We start from the raw sequence: 19,454 nt of genomic DNA on the forward strand, positions 1-19,454 counted from the left end.
AACCTCCACTCGCTCACTCACAGCTCAGAGATCCACTGGTTGACGATCACACGTTGATCTGATTGGTTACAAGGTAGTTTGTGACGTCAGAAACACCAGCGATTTCAAATCGTGGTTTTGATTCACTGCAGTTTTAAGGAGAAAATACTCAGCAATTGTGTCGACTTGTGAATTTGCACATGGTTTGTCTTAAAGCATATTAAAAACACCACATAGACATATAAACAACATTAAAAACTAGATTTTTTTTTTTTTTACCACAGGGGGACTTTAAGGGTTTTTTACTTTTTTATTTCAAGTGAAGTGAGTTTAATAATAATAAATAACCGTCAAGAACACATTTTGCCATGACACCAAGACAAAAGCATTTAATAATTGATTTATTGAAGATCCAAAAAAAAATCAAAAAAAAAAAAAATCAAAAGACAGAACAGAGTTGATAGGTTCAGTTTAAGATACTCCCAACTTTCCAAACTGTGTAACACAATTTGACAGACGACAGCGCTTTGGCCACCGATTTTTTTATTGCGCAGATGCTGCTTGACCTCGACCACACCTGCAACAGCAGCAAACTGGAGAAAACCGGAAACAGCCAAGCACTCAGCACTGCAACACCGGATCTTAACAGCTAACCAGCAAAACTCAACAGCTAGACAACTGCGCCTAGTGCACAAAAAATACACAAGACATTGGGTTAGAATCCAAATAATCACTCACGAAAAGCCAAATTAACTATAGATTATGTAATAAAAGCAAAATACAAAAATTGGTTTAACATCAGGACTGTAATATACAGTGATCAGAACACAAGCTATGCATACTTTCCAAATGAGTTCAAAACAAAGCAGAGAAATAATTTCACGCATTTGCAGATTAAAGCAGATTTTTAACAACAACAACAACAGCCAAATCTAGATTCATTTCTAAACAGCGTCTTACAAAAGTGACACATGTGAGGTGCAGCTAGCACTCAGAACCATCACCGAAACAGGGTTACCTTAAAGCCCAATAGAATTGTGATGCTCGTCCTACTCAACGAATTAAAAAGGACATAAACGTTTAAAACAACCTCACTGAAAACAGGAACAATGTATACAAAGAACAAAGGGCTGTATAACTCTTTTAACAGTGAATATGCCAATCAGTCATAATGACCTTTAGGCCCATGTAGCCTTGGTGTAGATTTCAGGTTTTCAATCCGGGGTTCCTCAGGCTCCAACCGAGGTCACGCGTTTACAATCTCCCCGTGATGACACGGACCTGAGAGAACACAAAACAGCGGTCAGGCCTGTGACGAAGCATGAGAAAAGGCCATGTCGTAATTACCAGATCGCAACACGTGACGCTTTCAAAGATTCAGCTGTAATTACGAGTTCTACCAGGACGCCAACGCTTTTTACAAGTCGGAATCTCGTAATTACGACATGGCGTGAACGCACCCAAACATGGAAATGAAAGGTGGGGAAATAATGGGAAGAAAACAAAAACAGTCTCTGGGGATCAAGATGACATGGACAGTTAACCATAGCACAAAAACAAACTACATATATTATACAAATATATATATCTCTATACACATTTTAACAAAAAAAAAATTATAAAATGTGTGATGTATTAATGACATCCCATTAAAAAGACTAGATTTCTGGCAGTATGACGTCCGGTCGCATGTGTTCATAATGGAAATTTGACTTTAAATGTGTCTCATCCAATCAGAATGACAGTATTAATCTTATAATGTTAGTTTGTTTACTTTTGTTTTAAATTTATGTTACACAATGTGTTTTTTTTGCACTGATTGCCAGACTAATTCATCTGTAGGGCTGGGTATCGTTCAAAATTGTCCGATACTGGTTCCTGAACAATACTTTTTTCAATACAAATTTTATGAAATCCGTTTTAACAAGATTACATTACATATTGCCTAAAAAAACTAGTTTTATTTTTTCAGTTTGTTGACTTTTTTCGAGCACCAAAAGCTTGCCGCAAAGCACTGGCAAAAGTAGCCTAATGACTATGAATGTGTCGGGGGGAAATAGCAAGGAGATATTTTAATTGTTTATTAATAAACTAGTGTTTTCTGAGTCAGTGTTGGCTGCAAAGATGAAGTTGACGTTGCTGACTCGTCATCTCCGCAGTATCGAACCCGATACCCAGCCCTAATCATCTGCTATAAATAATCTCAGTTTTGCACACGGGTTAGATAAGACTTTGGTCATGCCAGCCTGCTAGTTATAAACTCAAGTACTACGTTTACTCCCATTTCCAGGTTAAAGCAAGCAACTGGCAGCGAGTTTGTGTTTGACTTTTTTCTAAGGCAGGACGCTGTCTGTCCGTTGTCTCGTAGACGTACCTCAGCACCACCAAAACACCCATCTGCTTCAAAGCAACCCCAACAGGAGCAGGTACACCTCTAACAGCTCAACACAGCTCTGCTTTTACATTGCCATACTGGATTCAGCAGCTTGGAGGAAACAATCCCACATTGAGTTCAACAGCATTGTCAAAGCAGAACCAAAACCTGCTCTGCAAGTCACATTTTTACCAATGCGATGCATCTGCAAAGAATAAGCAAATGCATTCCAGCACATCATTGTCCGGGGTCACGTTTTCTTACCACTGAAGCGTTTTAGGATGATGCCGGTCCTTCTTCCCCTGCAGACTTTGGCTGGCTTTTAGACCTGGACCTGGACTTGGACCCTCTGTTCGATGCAGGCGTGCGGCTTCTGGAACGGGACCTGGATTTGGATCGAGAACGTGACCTTGACCTGGAAGGAGACTTGGACTTCCTCTTGCGGGGAGTGTGTGACTTGGAGCGAGAGCGGGAATAGGAGCGGGACCTCGACCTGCTGTAACGGGAACGGCTGCGGGAACGAGAGCGGCTCCTGCTTCTGGAGCGGCTGCGTCTCCGACGCCTCGGACTGTGGGTGGAGATGAAGAAAAATGATGGATTATTATTTCGATAGAGTCTGTACACAGACCTGCACTTTCACTCAACTTGGTAAGATATAAGGAATATTCACAGCAAGACATATAACATTAAAGTTTTAATAATCCTTTTTTAGTTCTGTGAGAATAGAGAAATCCACACCAGAACTATAAAGGCACAGAGGAACGATGTAGTTGGAATCACTTTCAGATTTTTCTTTTCCAGCTGATGAACAATAAAAAACATTAATATCAGCCAATCAGAATCCATCTTCCTGTAAAGAGCTCAAGCATTTAAAGCGGCAGAAACTGCAGCGTGTGCTTATAATAAACAGAATGATATTGTTATCATTATATGTTTTAAAACGAAAAATCTAAAGTTAGAATAATAATGGTTCTAATTCCACAGTGAACAACACAGAGAAACGATATTATTCGATTTTAAAGCATTACAAGCCATGAACCAAACCAACTAGATATGAGGTGAATCACAACTTTGATTTGGAAAAAAAACAAACAAACAAAAAAAAAAAACACTTTGTCCTTTTACAAAAAGGTACAAGACTGTGTGCTTAATGGATTTATTGAGGGAAAGAACTACAATCCCATGAAACACTGCGAATGACAATCGAATTTAAAACTATGGAGAAATAACTATACATTTATATTACATAAATTATTGTATATAATATAAAGTTGTGTTATATACAATACATTTAAGTTTATTGCAAAACATGCATATATATATCTCATGTACAAAATATTTTGACAGCATTGAAACCGCCTCGATTACGTCTTTCGCAGTGCTTCATCATGACAGGGGGCGGGGCTAAAGAGCTCTTTTGGCGCGATTCCCTCGACGCGACTGCCTGATTGGTGGTATATTCAGTAGAGCATCATGGGTAATGTAGTTCACCAAGAATAACGCAACCGAACTGCTTCAACAAAAACAAACCATCGTTTAACAACCTCGGAACTCATAGTATGTCTGTTTTTAAAGGTGTATAAATTATCTAAAAAAATAAATTTCCCTATGGAGAAAATAGAGGTTTTACTTCTGGATTCCGACTGTTGTTGCACTCTTTAAAGCGACAGACTACATAATTGCAGCACGCGCTTATGGTAAACAGAACAGTAACGATTAACATTATAATGTAGTAATCTTGATGTGAACGAGCCTATACGGTTTATATAACGTTAAGTCATAAAAGTATACAGCTTAAAGCAAAATACTGCAATATAGGCATCATCGAGCAGATTATTTAATAAGGTTTGTAAACGGTTTATTAGTCACTTTGAAACGGAAGGCTGTATATATATATATATATATATATATATATATATATATATATATATATATATATATATGTGTGTGTGTGTGTGTGTGTGTGTGTGTGTGTACCGTAAGCTAACGTTACATACTATATTATGCGAATATAAGCAGTTAGGAGCTATTCCGAACACAGACACTCGCTGTTAGGTAAATAAAAGCACAAATGAAATGCGCCAGTCCATATAACGTTAACGTAATAAAAACAAAAACATATGTTTTTTTCCCTCATAACGTTACATGGTTCTCAGACTGAACTAACTTAACGTTCCTCGCAAGAAAAACAAAACAGATTGTAAAAACGCATAGAAAAGCCCTATACGCAGATAAAGACCTCAGATGAACTCTGTCTGATCTGATCTGAGGTGTTGTTTACCTCCGGCTGCGGCGGCCGTGTCCTCCGTGTCTTCTAGCGGCTCCCCCGCCGCGACGCCCGCCGTAGTAGGAGTCCGGCGGCCTGCCGTAACGGGCCATCTGAACCCGGAGCTCTCGCCCGTCCAGAATCGCCCCATCCATCGCGTCCATCGCGTCCTCGGCATCCCGCTTGTCGTGAAAGCGCACGAAGGCGAACCCCCGGCTCTCTTTCGTGTATCGATCCCGGGGAATATAAACGTCCCCAACTCTGCCGTACTTTTCAAAGACGCGCCGCAGCGTCTCCGGCGACGTGCGGTACGTTAAATTATCCACTTTTAACGATGTCATGCCTTCTACGTCGGGTGGAGGCCTGCCGTAACTCATTTTAATCAACGTACCCAACAAACTATCAGAATTCACTTCGCTTTGTGTCCTCAAACGGAGTCGACTCGCCTATTCCAGTAATGCAACGAACACTAGTTGCCGACCGTTGAGCTCCGCGAGCTCCACAACAATGAGCGCGCGCGCACTCACTCTCAAAATGGCGAGTACTAAAAACCGGAAGTGAATTAGCATTTTTCAGCGATGTCATTTACATTATACAATGTACTTTCATTCAAATGCAGATATTGAACAGTATACAGTTATTACAAAAATAAAACCAAAAGAAAAAGAGAGAGAGAGAGAGAGAAACTTACTAAATAGGCCTAAATAAACCGTTAAAAATGGCTACAATTATATAGAAATCGAAATACGGCTACAGTCAGGTATACAATATCATACAAATATAAAATAAAAATGTGTAAACCTCATGAGCTTAAAGAGAATCTGTCCAACTTTACTTCACTCAACACAACCTTAAACAGTAAACTTGCATTATGAATGTGAAATGTGGTTAAAAAAGGTAAATTAATTAGATAAAAGCACTCATCCTCCTCACAATCTTTAATGAAGACAAAAAAAAAAAATCTCATAAAAATGACAGGAGGTCTTCAGTTTCTGCATCCCACAATATGACTGAATAAGTACTATTAAAAATAAATGCAATGACAAAATGACAAAATAAATGCAAAGTCGTTTAATGATAGTTTTTACAGAAAGTAATATTTAAATAAAATAATGATTTGTAAATTAAAATTAGTAGCCTATATAAGTTTATAGGAGATTTCTTTAACTTTATTTCTAATATGAAACCTCTGTGGTAATAAAGAGATCAAGTTTTTGTTCTAAGCATAAAATGTCTTTTGAATCCTTTTCTATAGCTTATAAGTTGTTAAATAACGAATATAGTTCCCGTTAGTATGTGAGATCAAAAAGTCCTCAATGTAGTCTTTAAAATAGCTATTTATGTTGCTCTACTGACTATAAAATTCAGCAAAATAAGACAAATTCAGCAATAAACACTGAATATAAATGATATCTAACTGAAATCATTTATAAACTATCAATTTGATAACACATATATTTAATGAACAATAAATATCCATCAACAGCACATCTCTCACTGATTTCACGGATTCAATGAAAAGACGACACTACCCACAAATCCGTTCGCGGAGGATGGTTATGACGTCACCGTCAGCTGATAGAAGTCACATGACAGACATTTTCGATTTCAGACATACAGGGAGATCCTGATCGAGAAGCAGGAAAAGAACATTTATTCCCGTTTTCCAGCTCGCAGAATGTTCCCACCTATATCGAAATCGTCGTGATCAACAGGTCTTTTACATTATGAATTAGCGGTTTACATCAGCGCACACGACAAGTGTTCGGTAAGTGTACTTCGCACGATTATTACTGCAACCTGTCTCCATTTACAAGCTTCGATTATATCAGTAATCATTTTGAATAGCTCATAATTAAGATGTGTTCGCATGACACATGTCCAGGCACTTCTTTGTTCTAACTGAAGACTCCTCAGTTAGTCAATCTCGTCACGAGGAAGCAGTGATCATGCATAGTCAGTGTTTTTAACCAGTCGTGTCAGGTGTCACTTGACTCGGATGCTTTTGTGTGTTCACTAGTCTCAGGTTGTCATCGAGCTAAAGCCTTGAAGCCAACATGAGTCCCGAAGGAAAGACCCTGCTCAACATCATCGTCCTGGGCTTGGGCTTCATGGTGATGTTTACAGCCTTTGGCACCTGCGGCAATATTGAAGTAGGTTTTTGACACTTTGAGTACGCGACTAACTAAAAAGACATCGTGTCGATACAAAGTGTCGGTACACACATTTAAAAAATCCATTAAAACAAAAGTTTTCTGCAAACTCCACCAGATTCTTGTTCTACATGTCCCCAAGTACCAGTGTGGTGATTTTGTTAACATAAAAATCAACATAGAAATCACCACAGTGGACCTCAGGGAGACGTAGAACAAGACCCATACACAAAAGAAATATATTTGAAATATATTTTCAGAGTATATTTTGGAATATATTCAAATATTTGAAATTGGCCCAATAAATATATTTCACACTTAACATCATATATTTTTGTTATATTTCAGAATATATTTCAATGTATTTGACTTTTGGGCACCCATACAGAAAAAAATACATAACATTTCAAATATTTTTCTTTTGTGTATGGGGAATCTGGTGGAGTTGGCCAAAAACTATTTGATTTTATCTTTTTATTATTATTATTTTTAAATATGTCTGTATAGCAAGGTAAATAGTATATGACTTTGGCATATAATTATTAAAGAATGAAACCGTTAAACAACAATAAAATCACTACAGTGGTACTCGGGGAGACGTAGAACAAGAATCTGGTGGAGTTTGCAGAAAACTATTTTATTTTTTATTTTTTTATAATTTTTTTAATATGTGTACCGACACCAAGCGCACACCTTTAGCCTACCACGCAAGCTCATTAAGACGCGCAATGTATTTTTAAGCGTGAAATGCACGTCGATCTGATGAATATTATAATGTCAGATGCAGCAATGCTTAAAAAAAAAACATCCAGTATAACAATCAAACCTATCTTTACTTTTCTTCCCCAGCAAACTGTGATAAAGAGTTTCAACAGTACAGAGTTTCATGGAAGTGGCTACACAAGGTATTCATTTTCTTCATTTCTTTCTTCTGTTATCAGAGCGACTTTCTTCATAGAGCACAATAGTGATGACCTCGGTGCCGGAAGTATTTTTCACATTTGCTTTTTCATTAGACATAAAAAAAAACGTGAAACCGAAGTTGCGATATTCATTTCTTCCCTATATTGTGATGTATATCCAAGTGAAACGGCTTCTCGAACAAGAGCAAATAGGGCGGGCCTTGATTTTGTCCATGGGGATTTGATTGGATGGTTGTGGTTTGCTATTGGCTGATCTCGTGTGAGTGACAGGTTGCTCCGCCCTCACACCAGTAGACACATCATCAGAGAAGAGAAGAGCTGCAAGAGGAGAGGAAGTTATTTTGATTAAAGATTATAAGGCACATGAAAATAAGGATGTGCACGGATAAATCACTGCAATATTCCATAAAAAAATTGAATCGTCCATTTTGATTTCAAGGTGACTTTAAATTGCTTTCTATGTAAAGCACTTTGAATTGCCATAGTGTATGAAATGTGCTATGTAAATAAACTTGCCTTGGCTAAATAAAGAGCCAGCCAGATCTGGATCATAGATGAAGCACAACATTAAAATGTTGATCTGAAGCAAATAAAGATTTATGAAATCAAGAATTAACAAGACTGTGATCTTTTTAATGAGGCGTGGAACTGCTCATCACATTAAACATTGCACATGACATATACAAAGTGGCTTTAGAAAAATATAAAATTTAGTTTATTGTAAAAACCCATACATACAGAGATAATGAATGGGACTTTTACCTCCTGAATCCCATGGTTGTGCTGTATTTCTGCTTAAAGCCATGTGACATGTTTTGGCCTCTGCACCCGTTCTGAATGTGATTTATTACAGCTGATTCAAAGATGAAAACCGGGTCATCTGATGTTGTGCTGTAGTCGAACCACTCTCTCTCTCGACCTCAGTAATCACATTGACCTTGATTATGTAACAAAGAAGCACTGTATGTTCTCAAAGAAAACAGAACTTTGAAACAGAGAAATGAATGCAGTGTTGTCATGTGACCCAATGTCACGACACTCAGTCAGCACAGGCTCTTTTCCTTGGGCAAAAATGGTCTATGTTTCTTGTGGTGGAAGAAAACATTAGACAACAAAACTTTTTATATGCAGTTATATATATATATATATGTATGTGTGTGTATATATATATATATATACAGTGCAATGCATAAGTTAATACACCCATGCTAAAGTTGACTAAAAAGAGGAATAAAAAATCATATTTTGGAAATTGAACTTAATGCCTTAATTTAAAAAATTAGGAAAAATCCAACCTTTAAGGACACCAATTTTCTTTGTGAATGAATAATGTATCGTAAATAAATAAATGTTCTTCCTTAAAATACATGGTGCATAAGTGTGTACACCCCTATGTTAAATTCCCATAGAGGCAGGCAGATTTTTATTTTTAAGTATTTTTTTATTTATTAATTTTTAGGATACTATGCATCCTGATAAAGTTCCCTTGGCCTTTGGAATTAAAATAGCCCCACATCATCACATAGCCTTCACCATACCTAGAGATTGGCATGGTTTTATTTCAGTTAGCCTAAAAGCTAGTTTGATTTGCATTGAGAGATGATCTTATGGAAAGTACCCCATGCCAATCTATTGGTTGGATTTTTCCTAATTTTTTAAATTAAGGCATTAAGTTCAATTTCCAAAATATGATTTTTTATTCCTCTTTTTAGTCAACTTTAGCATGGGTGTATTAACTTATGCATTGCACTGTATATATATATATATATATATATATATATATATATATATATATATATATATATATATATATATATATATATATATATATATATATATATTTATTTATTTATTTATATATATTTATTTATATATATATATATTTATGTGTGTGTTTGTTTGTTTGTTTGTTATTTTTATTGTTTAATGAACTTTATTATTCTATTATAAAACAGACTCGTCAGCATTGTAGTGTGAATATTTTGATTACTGTAAATAATGAGATTTCCAAAATGTTTTAATTCATATTTTCATACTGTATAAATATGTAGCATATATTGAATTTATATGTTCATATGTTTACACTACCATTCAAAAGTTTGGGGTTGGTAAAAAAATGTTTTGTTTTTTTACAGTAAAAACAGTAATACTCAGAAATATTATTACAATTTAATATAACTACTTTCTATTGTAATATTTGTTCAAATGTAATTTATTCCTGTGATCAAAGCTGAATTTTCAGCATCATTACTCCAGTCTTGTGTCACATGATCCTTCAGAAATCATTCTGATATTATGATTTGATGCTCAAGAAACATTTCACTCTGCCCTTTCTATAAAACGCATTGAAATAGTTATGATTAATAATGATCATCAAAGCAAATGCATCATAACAATTTTGGCATCGAGTTGTTTTAATTAAATATGAAATCCATGCTTATTATATTGGTGTTTTCCATGTTATCATTCTGTAATCATCCTCCAAACCAGTAAATCCCACCCATAACACATTCTTTCATACCTCTGTTCTAGCATGGCGATTATCTACGCCGTGTTTTCTGCGTCTAACCTCATAGCGCCCTCAGTGATAGCTGTCGTTGGACCTCAGCTGTCTTTGTTTTTTAGCGGACTTCTTTACAGGTAAGTGCTTTCTGTCATAACTTAGTCGTTTTCTCAGGATTGATGATTACATGGTTTTGCTCTCTGGTCTCTTTTAGTGCTTATATTGCTGTTTTCATTCATCCGTACACCTGGTCATTCTACACTTTATCTGTGTTGCTTGGAATTGGCGCTGCAGGTGAGATATCACAATCGGGCCGGTTATGAAAGCATAAAATGTAGCGCCACACATTCTCTAATATTTCTTCTTTATTTTTTGCAGTGCTCTGGACGGCTCAGGGGAATCTGCTCACCATCAACTCCAAAGATTCCACTATTGGGAGAAACAGTGGTATATTCTGGGCGTTGATGCAGTTTAGGTACATCCTTCTTGTCGACATTGAGCGTTAATAGAAGGAAAAATGGTACATAACAGGGGTGTAACGGTACCCTCATGTCACATATCACGATACTGCACTCACAATGTGATATTATTGTGATACTCCAAGACACATGGTAACAGGTTAATAAAAAATATACTGATGATTAAAATGCTAAATTTGGTTTTACAATGGAGTATAAATTAATACCCTTGGACTTGGTGCTGGAAACCCAATGCACAGGACAGTAGAGACACCAGAATAAAAATATTCATGATTCTGAAACTGAAAACATAATTATTTTAGACGAATATGCTTTTACTCTGTAACTCACTAGATATATTTAAAATAATGTTGGCCACTTTTTACTGGTAACATCAGACATTTGGCATTAGGACCCACAAATATTCCCCCATTGCATTATTATACATTATATTCAACATTATATATAGTAGTGTAATGTCGTACTGACACTAAAACTCTGAAAACTTGAATTTTTTCACACAGTAATTTTTATTTTGGGTGAACTATCCACGATACATATTGTTGCATTTTTTGTATTGCGATATATTGTGACACGATATATTGTTACACCCCTAATACATAAGGTACTATGATTTATTTATTCTCTTTTGCAGTTTATTCTTTGGTAATCTCTACATATATCTTGCCTGGCATAACAAGACTCACATAACAGGTGAGTACAGATATTGTTCAGCTATGGCCACTTTGATGGAAATGTAATGTGTGTACAAGTTAAATTAACAACAATTTATTAATGGTTTGCTTATTTCATGTAACATAAACATACTGTGATAGAAACATCTGTACAAAATAATTTCTGAAGGGTTGCACAGAATTGTAATTGAGGTCTCTAGTCGAATAAAGCTGAAAGACGTCTTTTGCTGGTGTCAGATAAGGACCGCCAGACAGTTTTCATCACACTCACGGTCATCAGTCTGGTGGGAAACTTCCTCTTTTTCCTGATCCAGCGACCAGACCCAGAACCTGCACCTTCTGATGCCTCTGAGTCACTTCTACCAACAGAAATCTCTGATAGCTGTGAAGTGGTGTAAGTACAAACATATTTATATGCACTTCTGCAAATCAAGACATTCATCTGGACCCGTTTAATCATGTTGTGTCTTTTTTTCCTTTGCCTTGCTTCCTATTCTTGTTACTCTTTTAAGGCCATCCCAGACCCGGGGCTCTCAGGCATTGGAGGCATTCAGTAAGTGGCACTAAAATATTTAAGAATGAATGCAAAGATTTAAAGTTGTGTTCTGTGTAACATGCTAAGATGTCTCATCTCATTATCTCTCTCATCTCATCAACAGAGAGATCTATACAGCTGGCTATGACCAAAGAGATGCTTTTATTGAGCATACCCTTTGCATACTCTGGTAAGTTCAGTCCTCTAAAAGGAAATCTGTGTGCTAGTTCACACCATGATGACAGATAAAGCAAGCAGATTATGAAAAGAAGAGGGCCTAAAACAGAGCCCTGGGGGACCCCTTTAGTAGCAGGGAGGATTTGTTCTTTTGGATACTAATAATGGTTTTATAATAATAATACTATATACTATATAATAACATATGTAATATTTATATGTAATATTGTACTGTTTTGAACATATTTGAACAAGAATGGTTATTAACAAAAAGTGTTATTATTATTATTAACTATTAATAATCTTATCTTTTGGGCTGTGTCCATCAAGTTCCAAATAAAAAAACATAATAAATACCTTTTTCTTTTGTAAAGTATTTAATTCACTGGATTATTCAAAAGTAGGCATTGCCACATGGATGGAAATAACTATATTGTTATATATATAACAATATAGTTATTTCCATCCAACACAAACTTTTATTTTGGATGCGATTAATCGCGATTAATCTTTTGACAGCCCTAATATATATATATATATATATATATATATATATATATATATATATATATTAGGGCTGTCAAAAGATTAATCGCGATTAATCGCATCCAAAATAAAAGTTTGTTTTTAATATTATATGTGTGTGTACTTTGTATAATTAAATTTGTATATATAAATACACACACATGCATGTATATATTTAAGAAATATTTGCATACATATACTGTATATATATTTATATAGTTTATATTATATATACATTTTTTTTATATATATATAAATAACACATTTTTCTTAAATATATAGTATGAAATATATAGTTTCTTAAATATATACACATTTTTCAGTAATATAAAAGTATTCATAATGTGATGTAGGATTTCGGACATACTGTCCACCTCACTGACTATCCTTCGGAGAGCTGTCTCTGATAGATAGATAGATATATATTGACATTTTCTTTTTTCCCCCACTTAAAAAAATATTTTAATATATGCACCGATATGAAAACTTTGTCCGATAACCGATAATTCTTTATATTTGAAAGCCGATAACCGATATATTGGCAGATAAATCTAAATCCATTTCCAGCCCGATTACAAAAACAAGTCTCATCATTAAAAACCATGTCCTAAGCACACAATTATAATATTCTCATTATAATGTTATGTAGCCTATATGACAGATGTTGCACTGAACAGTATTTTCCTTTTTGAAGGGATTTCAATTATATTTCAAGCATATTCAAAACCATCATGGCGAACAGTGCACATCTGAAGGAAATAATCCACTATTTATCTGCTTTAATATATCAGGCACATTTTCTTATCGGGCCAGTGACAATAACATTAAAAAGCAACTGGCCGATACTGATTACAGTGATATAAAAATATTCATCATGTAATGTAGGAAATCGGACATATTGTCCACCCTACGGACTATTCTTTGAAGATCTGTCTGTGATAGATATAGAAGAGTAGCTGAACTGTGATGTTGAGACAATGTGGCTGCCTATCTGTACAGGTCTCGAGCTCACCTTTTACAGTGGGGTGTATGGGACGTGTTTAGGGGCCATGACCCAATTTGGAGAAGGCGCCAAGGGTCTAATCGGCCTCTCTGGAATTTTGATCGGTGTTGGTGAAATACTTGGTGAGTCAGTGCATCACAAGTATTGTGCTTCTGTTCTCAGTGAACATGCCAAAGCAAACGTAATAAGACGATTTCTCTGTTTAACCAGGAGGGGGAGTATTTGGGATCATGGATAAGTGTAACCGTTATGGCAGAAACCCGGTAGTGTTTTTGGGTCTGGTTACCCATGTTGTGGCGTTCTACCTCATCTTCCTCAACATAGCCAGTGATGCTCCCGTCGCCCCAGAGGAAGGCACACAAATGCAAGCGTTTATCCAACCCAGGTAAGAGTCAACAGGCATGGGCATTGAGAATGGATGTTTATTAACACTTTTCTTGCTTCTTTGCATTGATTTATTCTATTGTTCATGTGTTGTGTCAGTGTGACGGTGGCGCTGATATGCAGTTTCTTGCTGGGTCTGGGTGATAGTTGCTTCAACACTCAGCTCATCAGCATTGTGGGGGTCTTGTTCCGGGACGACAGCGCACCAGCGTTTGCAGTCTTTAAATTTGTACAGGTTTGAACCTTCCTTTTTTTAAAAAAGTGTTATAATTGGTAGCATTTAAAGTCATTAAATTGTTTGATATTAAAAGACAGTGCCAATAATTTGGAATAAGGCTGCAACAATGTTTGGGTGAAAACATAATGGCCGGGTTATATTTGACCCCAAAATATATAAAAATGAAAGATTAAAAAAAACAACGTAAATAATACAATTATATTAGTTTAAAAACATGAAGCCGATTTTTTTTTTATTTCATTCCCATTAGTTTTATTTAGGTTCTGAACAGTTATTTCAGTGTGTGTTTTGTTGTCCAATAATTTTTTTTTCTTCACCACAAGAAATGTTGTGGCATGAAAATAATGGTCCTAAAAAGAACATTATAGAGATTATTGGCTCCTTAAATTATAATAAAATATATATTTTGGGGGTGATGTATGTTCATATTCTTGAGATTTTATGAGACTCACCCATTTACTTAAAAACATGCAAGAAATATGTATTGTTTTGAAAAAAAAAATTAATAATAATAATTATAGAAAATGTATATTCATTGAAGGAATATATTTGCAATTTCCAGTTTCATCTCGTCCTAAGGAGTCCCAAAATCAAAAGAGAGTATATAAAGAATTGTATATTTTGCTCAAAGAAAATAACCTATATTTATGACCATAAAGATTTTCTACATTATGAAATTTTTTTCAAATATTTTTTTCTTAATGACTTAATTCAATTAATCAGTAATACGATGATTTTTTTTTTTTTTTTGGTTACAGTATTTAATTCAGTATAAATTAAAGGCAGTATAAAATATAATTTATTTACAGGATATATATATATATATATATATATATATATATATATATATATATATATATATATATATATATATATATATATATATATATATATATATATATATGTATGTATGTTCATATTTTATCAGATTTGAACATACCCATTTACTTGAAACAAATATGTATTGGTTATTTGTAATCATTATAGATAAGTAAATGAATATATCCAATCCATTTTATATAATATAAAGTATATTTTATATAATATTTTAATTTGCCTGTTACGCCTCGTTCTAAGTTCTTGTGCCGTATTGAGCGGTGAGAATGTTTTTATGTCCTCACTGAAAATGAAATGTTGTGTGATGTGACCAGGGCTTGAGATTAACTTTATTATTTATTTTTTTGCTTACCAGCCGCTGTGGCTCGTGGTTTACGAGCCACTCAATTTTTACATCTGATACCATTTGGAAATATATATATTATCTCATAATTTGGCAGCAGGTTTATTAGGCTGCTGTCACTTTAAGACCTGACACAAGGATCCATTATACTGGCACACATTTTCTTTCTCAACTGTTTATGTTCACATAAAACACAACTGACTGTGTTTACATGAATACTCGCCAAGACTGGCATTTTGACATTATTTAGTGTGTGTTTGACTGTTTAATGTCAATAAGCAGCGAAAAAGAACTCAGTTTAGTGCTGAGAGGTCGGCTTTATGTGCCGCACTTTGGGTGTGAGCACAAAACTTGCGGGAATGAGTCAAATTATGTGCAATGCGCAAAATTCAAGCCTAGTAACACCAACAATATTCATTAACGAGTGAGTGTGGAGAGGCGGGTTTGTGTGTAGTCGGAGAGATGAGAGAGAGAGAGAAAGCACAGCTGGTATCGTATATATCTATTCTGCGGGAAATTATTATTGGAGGCGTTTAAGATATTTCAGTATCGAAAAATCAGTATTTTTCACTTACTTTATTATTTCCGATACCTTTTTAAAAGACTACTATTGAATACTATTGTATGTGGACTGGATTGGGTTTAACCAACCATCCATCGAACAGCCTAGTTCAGACAGAAACTCTGATTAAAATAAAACATGTGGTGTATTGTAAGAACCGGTAATTAAAAGCCCACCTTTATTGAGTTTGTGATTGTGTATGGTGTGGTATGTGAAGTTGTGTTTTTCTCTTCGTGGCGTCTCTGCAGTCCATCACCGCTGCGGTGGCCTTCTTCTACAGCAACTACCTTCTCCTGCACTGGCAGCTGCTCATCATGGTGCTGATGGGCTTCATGGGCACCGGGACCTTCTTTCTAGTGGAGTGGGCCGCCATCAGAACCCAACGGGACTCGGACTATGACAGTATCTGACAGGATATCTCCAGCCGTCAGCCTCATTGAGCACTTCTGCAAACCATTTTCCTAGACTTCACTCTGCGGGAACACCATGTATCCATTCTCCTTTTCAAGCCGATCGGCTGCATAGACTCCTTTCTTTACTTGCACTTAAAACACGTTTACTCCCCTGATGGGATCAAGGTTCAAGTGCTGTAATGCAATAATAAACGGTTTGCTCGATTTTTTTACGCTTTCAAATAGCATTATGCCGTGCAATGCCAACGACCATCTGCGAACTGCGGTCTCTCGTCGACATTTCCGACATTTTCTCGAACATTGAACAAGACAAGCAAATGACTATAGACATAATTCACCCTGAAATGAAACTTCCGTCGTGATTTCCAAACTCGTATGATAGTAATGTTTCGTGGGACTCGAGAAGAATCTTCATGCAGCTCATTTCACCACAAAGATAGTGACCAAAGATGACAAGCTCCAAAACAAGCATGAAAGGATCATATAGTTTCCTCATACAACTCATGCACTATATTTCAAGCTTTCTGAGGCCACGCGTTTGCTTCGTCTCAGGAAAAGATCGAAATTCAAGCTGTTATTCCTCTAAAAATATAATTTTGCATTCAAATATGCCGCTGTCTTTGCACGAAGTTCGCCCAAACGCTATTGGTTTTAGTTTGGTAAGCGAACGCAAGTCACCAGTTTGAATACAGTGATTGAGATTTGTGAGCCGCAACCTAAATTGACCTAAATTTCAGTCTGATCCTCACAGAAAACAATCATATGACATCAAAAGTCATAGCGCATTATATACTGTGCTTATTTTTATTTATTTTTTGCTCACTATGAATTGTGTTGGGAAAGATTTTTCTGAAATTCAGCTTTACCCTGAAAATCAGAAATGAGGATATGTGAAGTTTTATTTTAGGCGAACTGCTCCTTCAAGTTGATATTGTACTACTTAAATTCAGTTATTGTTGAGAAGTCCATATGGAAGCTTGTTTCCGCAGGGAATAAAAATAAGAAAGGCAATTGCGACTTTTTATCTCACAATTCTAACTTGTTTATTTTTATCTCGCAGTTCTGACTTTAAAACTCCCAATTGAGAGTTTATATCACATTTCTGAGAATAAAGTCAGAATTGCGAGATATTTCAAGAAATGCGGTTAGAATTGAGAGACAAGGACTCGCAATTGTGAGAAAAAAAAATTTGTGAGATCAAAGTTGCAACTGCGAGAAAAATGTCAAAATCGCGGGATATTAAATTCTGAGACATACTGTCAGAATTGAGAGATATAAACTCTATTTGAGTCGACGTGGGCAAATATGCCACAAATTAAGTTTATCTCACATTTCTGAGAAAAAAAAAAATCACAATTGCGAGATGTAACGTCGCAAATCTGAGGAAAAAAGTCAGAATTGTGTGATTTTTCACAACTGTAATAGAATAATAATTTGTTCTCCCGTTTAAGTAAGTCATGGCCACATTGTACTAATTCGTTCCCTCGTTTTGATTGAACTAAAACAAGGGAATTCATGATTATTCATGGCCACGAGGAACGTATTAGTTAAATGTGCTGACGTATTAAGTTGTGGAAACAAATTGGTAATTTGTGGCCACGATATACATATTTTTTTACCGCGTGATATGTGCGGAGTTCTGTAAAATTGCAAGATATAAACGGAGGGGGAAAAAAGTCAGCGCAATTCTGACTTTATAACTCGCAATTGCAAGTTTATATTACAATTCAGAGAAAAAAAGTCACAATTGCTAGATATAAACTTGGATTTGCGAGGGGAAAAATAGTCAGAACTTAAACAGAAGATAAAAAGTCGTAATTTTACCTTTTTTTTCATTTATTTTTTATTCAGTGCGGAAACAAGCTTCTATAAGTCTTAATGCAAATGCAATAAATCACTGAGCAATGAAACATCATTTATATACACTACGCTGTGAGACTGTCGAGGAGAAATATGACTATAGACTCAATTTTTATCTTTCACAACTGCAAAACGTGAAACACTCAATGCACAGCCACAGTCAGTTTTAACTCTTTTTGCCAGTTGCCTTTCTTTTCTTTTCCTTTTCTCTTTTTTTTTTTTAAGGAAACCATTTTGCCAAAGTTTGAAGCACTCTTTCTAGAAATTTGCTGTATTTTTTTTAAGTTTGTCTCTGTTTATTTGTGAGTATACAAATATTTAAATGAATCTGATTACTGATATAATCAATAGAAAACAATTTGAGAATCATTATAAAGCGCAACTGAGCTTATAAAGTCAACAAGTCATACCAGTAAATATTAATGTGCTGAGAAAGGGTTCAGAAAGAGCTTTTTTAATACACTCACTCACAGCACTTACGCTACAAGCTCATTTGCATGGGAGCAGAAGCTACATGTGTTATTTTTGGTTCAAGCCAATGCAATCAATAGGATGTTGAGGGAAAATGAGATGAATATCTGGTCATTTACTTGAATGTATCTTACTGTAAAAATGGTAACGGCACCTGGTTTTCTTTTATAAATATGTGTGTATATATGGGATTAAAGAGTTTTTCATTCTTGCTTGTGTCTGTTTTCCAATGCTCATGACACATGACACATGATATATTTACAGGACAAATAAGGGGATGAATCCGGATGAAAAAGAAATATCTTTTAAAAAGCTTGTTTAAAATACATGTAGAAGTAGATGTAGACGAGTTCTTTAAGATCTCATGATAATTACAACACCTTGTTGCTTGACACTTTTATTATCCACAAAAAGATACATATATATGTGTGTATATATATATATATATATATTGTAAGGGGGGGTACAGTTGTCAGATGATGAAAGAAGACCAGGAGTCATGAAGTTCAATCAAATAAGTAAAAGTTTACTGAAGAATAGTTTGCAGTTAAATTGGTAGAGCCAGCGTCAAAGTCTCACAAGGAGGTCGCAAGCCAACTCTACCTTACACAAAAATCTCACACCAATTATACCTTTTCCAAGGACATGCATTACATAAACATTCACTTCTGACTGGCTAAGAGAACATTAAGTCTAAACAATAATCTGTAGCAGATAGGTAAGTGGGCATATCGTCGTTAATCAGAACAGTTGTT

At 35.4% G+C, this 19,454-nt stretch overlaps 2 protein-coding genes across 7 annotated transcripts; one reads left to right on the top strand and one right to left on the bottom strand.

Moving 5' to 3' along the window:
* Positions 1–361: 361 nt before the first annotated feature.
* On the bottom strand, positions 362–5,164 carry srsf2b (serine and arginine rich splicing factor 2b). Of its 4 annotated transcripts, XR_013821281.1 has the most exons (5): positions 4,635–5,164; positions 2,618–2,921; positions 2,354–2,464; positions 1,156–1,260; positions 527–663 (listed from the first exon to the last, which is right to left on the bottom strand). XR_013821281.1 is itself a non-coding variant. In XM_079871716.1 (3 exons), exons 1-2 carry the CDS (start codon positions 4,994–4,996, stop codon positions 2,630–2,632), a joined length of 654 nt encoding a protein of 217 aa, XP_079727842.1. In that variant the 5' UTR covers positions 4,997–5,164; the 3' UTR covers positions 362–1,260; positions 2,618–2,629. The 4 variants fall into 4 exon arrangements, 1 of the variants encoding a protein (XP_079727842.1); XR_013821279.1 differs by having other exon boundaries at positions 362–1,260; XR_013821280.1 differs by lacking the exon at positions 2,354–2,464 and having other exon boundaries at positions 362–663; positions 4,635–5,155.
* A 1,042-nt stretch (positions 5,165–6,206) lies between these two features.
* mfsd11 (major facilitator superfamily domain containing 11) lies at positions 6,207–18,910 on the top strand. 3 transcript variants are annotated; one of them, XR_013820477.1, is made up of 15 exons: positions 6,207–6,387; positions 6,640–6,772; positions 7,622–7,677; positions 10,228–10,335; positions 10,413–10,492; positions 10,577–10,673; positions 11,312–11,370; positions 11,589–11,745; positions 11,864–11,904; positions 12,011–12,076; positions 13,588–13,713; positions 13,802–13,976; positions 14,075–14,210; positions 16,204–16,836; positions 18,232–18,910. XR_013820477.1 is itself a non-coding variant. In XM_079865914.1 (14 exons), the coding sequence occupies exons 2-14, from the start codon at positions 6,677–6,679 to the stop codon at positions 16,363–16,365; spliced, it is 1,359 nt and encodes a 452-aa protein (XP_079722040.1). In that variant the 5' UTR covers positions 6,207–6,387; positions 6,640–6,676; the 3' UTR covers positions 16,366–18,910. The 3 variants fall into 3 exon arrangements, 1 of the variants encoding a protein (XP_079722040.1); XR_013820478.1 differs by having other exon boundaries at positions 16,204–16,681; XM_079865914.1 differs by having other exon boundaries at positions 16,204–18,910.
* Positions 18,911–19,454: the final 544 nt, after the last annotated feature.

Source organism: Squalius cephalus (genome assembly GCF_949319135.1).
Source record: "Squalius cephalus genome assembly, chromosome: 1".
NCBI lineage: Eukaryota > Metazoa > Chordata > Actinopteri > Cypriniformes > Leuciscidae > Squalius > Squalius cephalus.

Coding starts and splice junctions, on each gene's coding strand:
- srsf2b (XM_079871716.1), bottom strand. CDS start 4,996: ATGAGTTACGGCAGGCCTCCACCCGACGTAGAAGGCATGACATCGTTA. Junction 2,922..4,634: donor CACGGCCGCCGCAGCCGGAG/GTAAACAACACC, acceptor CTCCACCCACAG/TCCGAGGCGTCGGAGACGCA.
- mfsd11 (XM_079865914.1), top strand. CDS start 6,677: ATGAGTCCCGAAGGAAAGACCCTGCTCAACATCATCGTCCTGGGCTTG. Junction 11,905..12,010: donor TCAGGCATTGGAGGCATTCA/GTAAGTGGCACT, acceptor TCTCATCAACAG/AGAGATCTATACAGCTGGCT. Junction 13,977..14,074: donor CAAGCGTTTATCCAACCCAG/GTAAGAGTCAAC, acceptor GTGTTGTGTCAG/TGTGACGGTGGCGCTGATAT.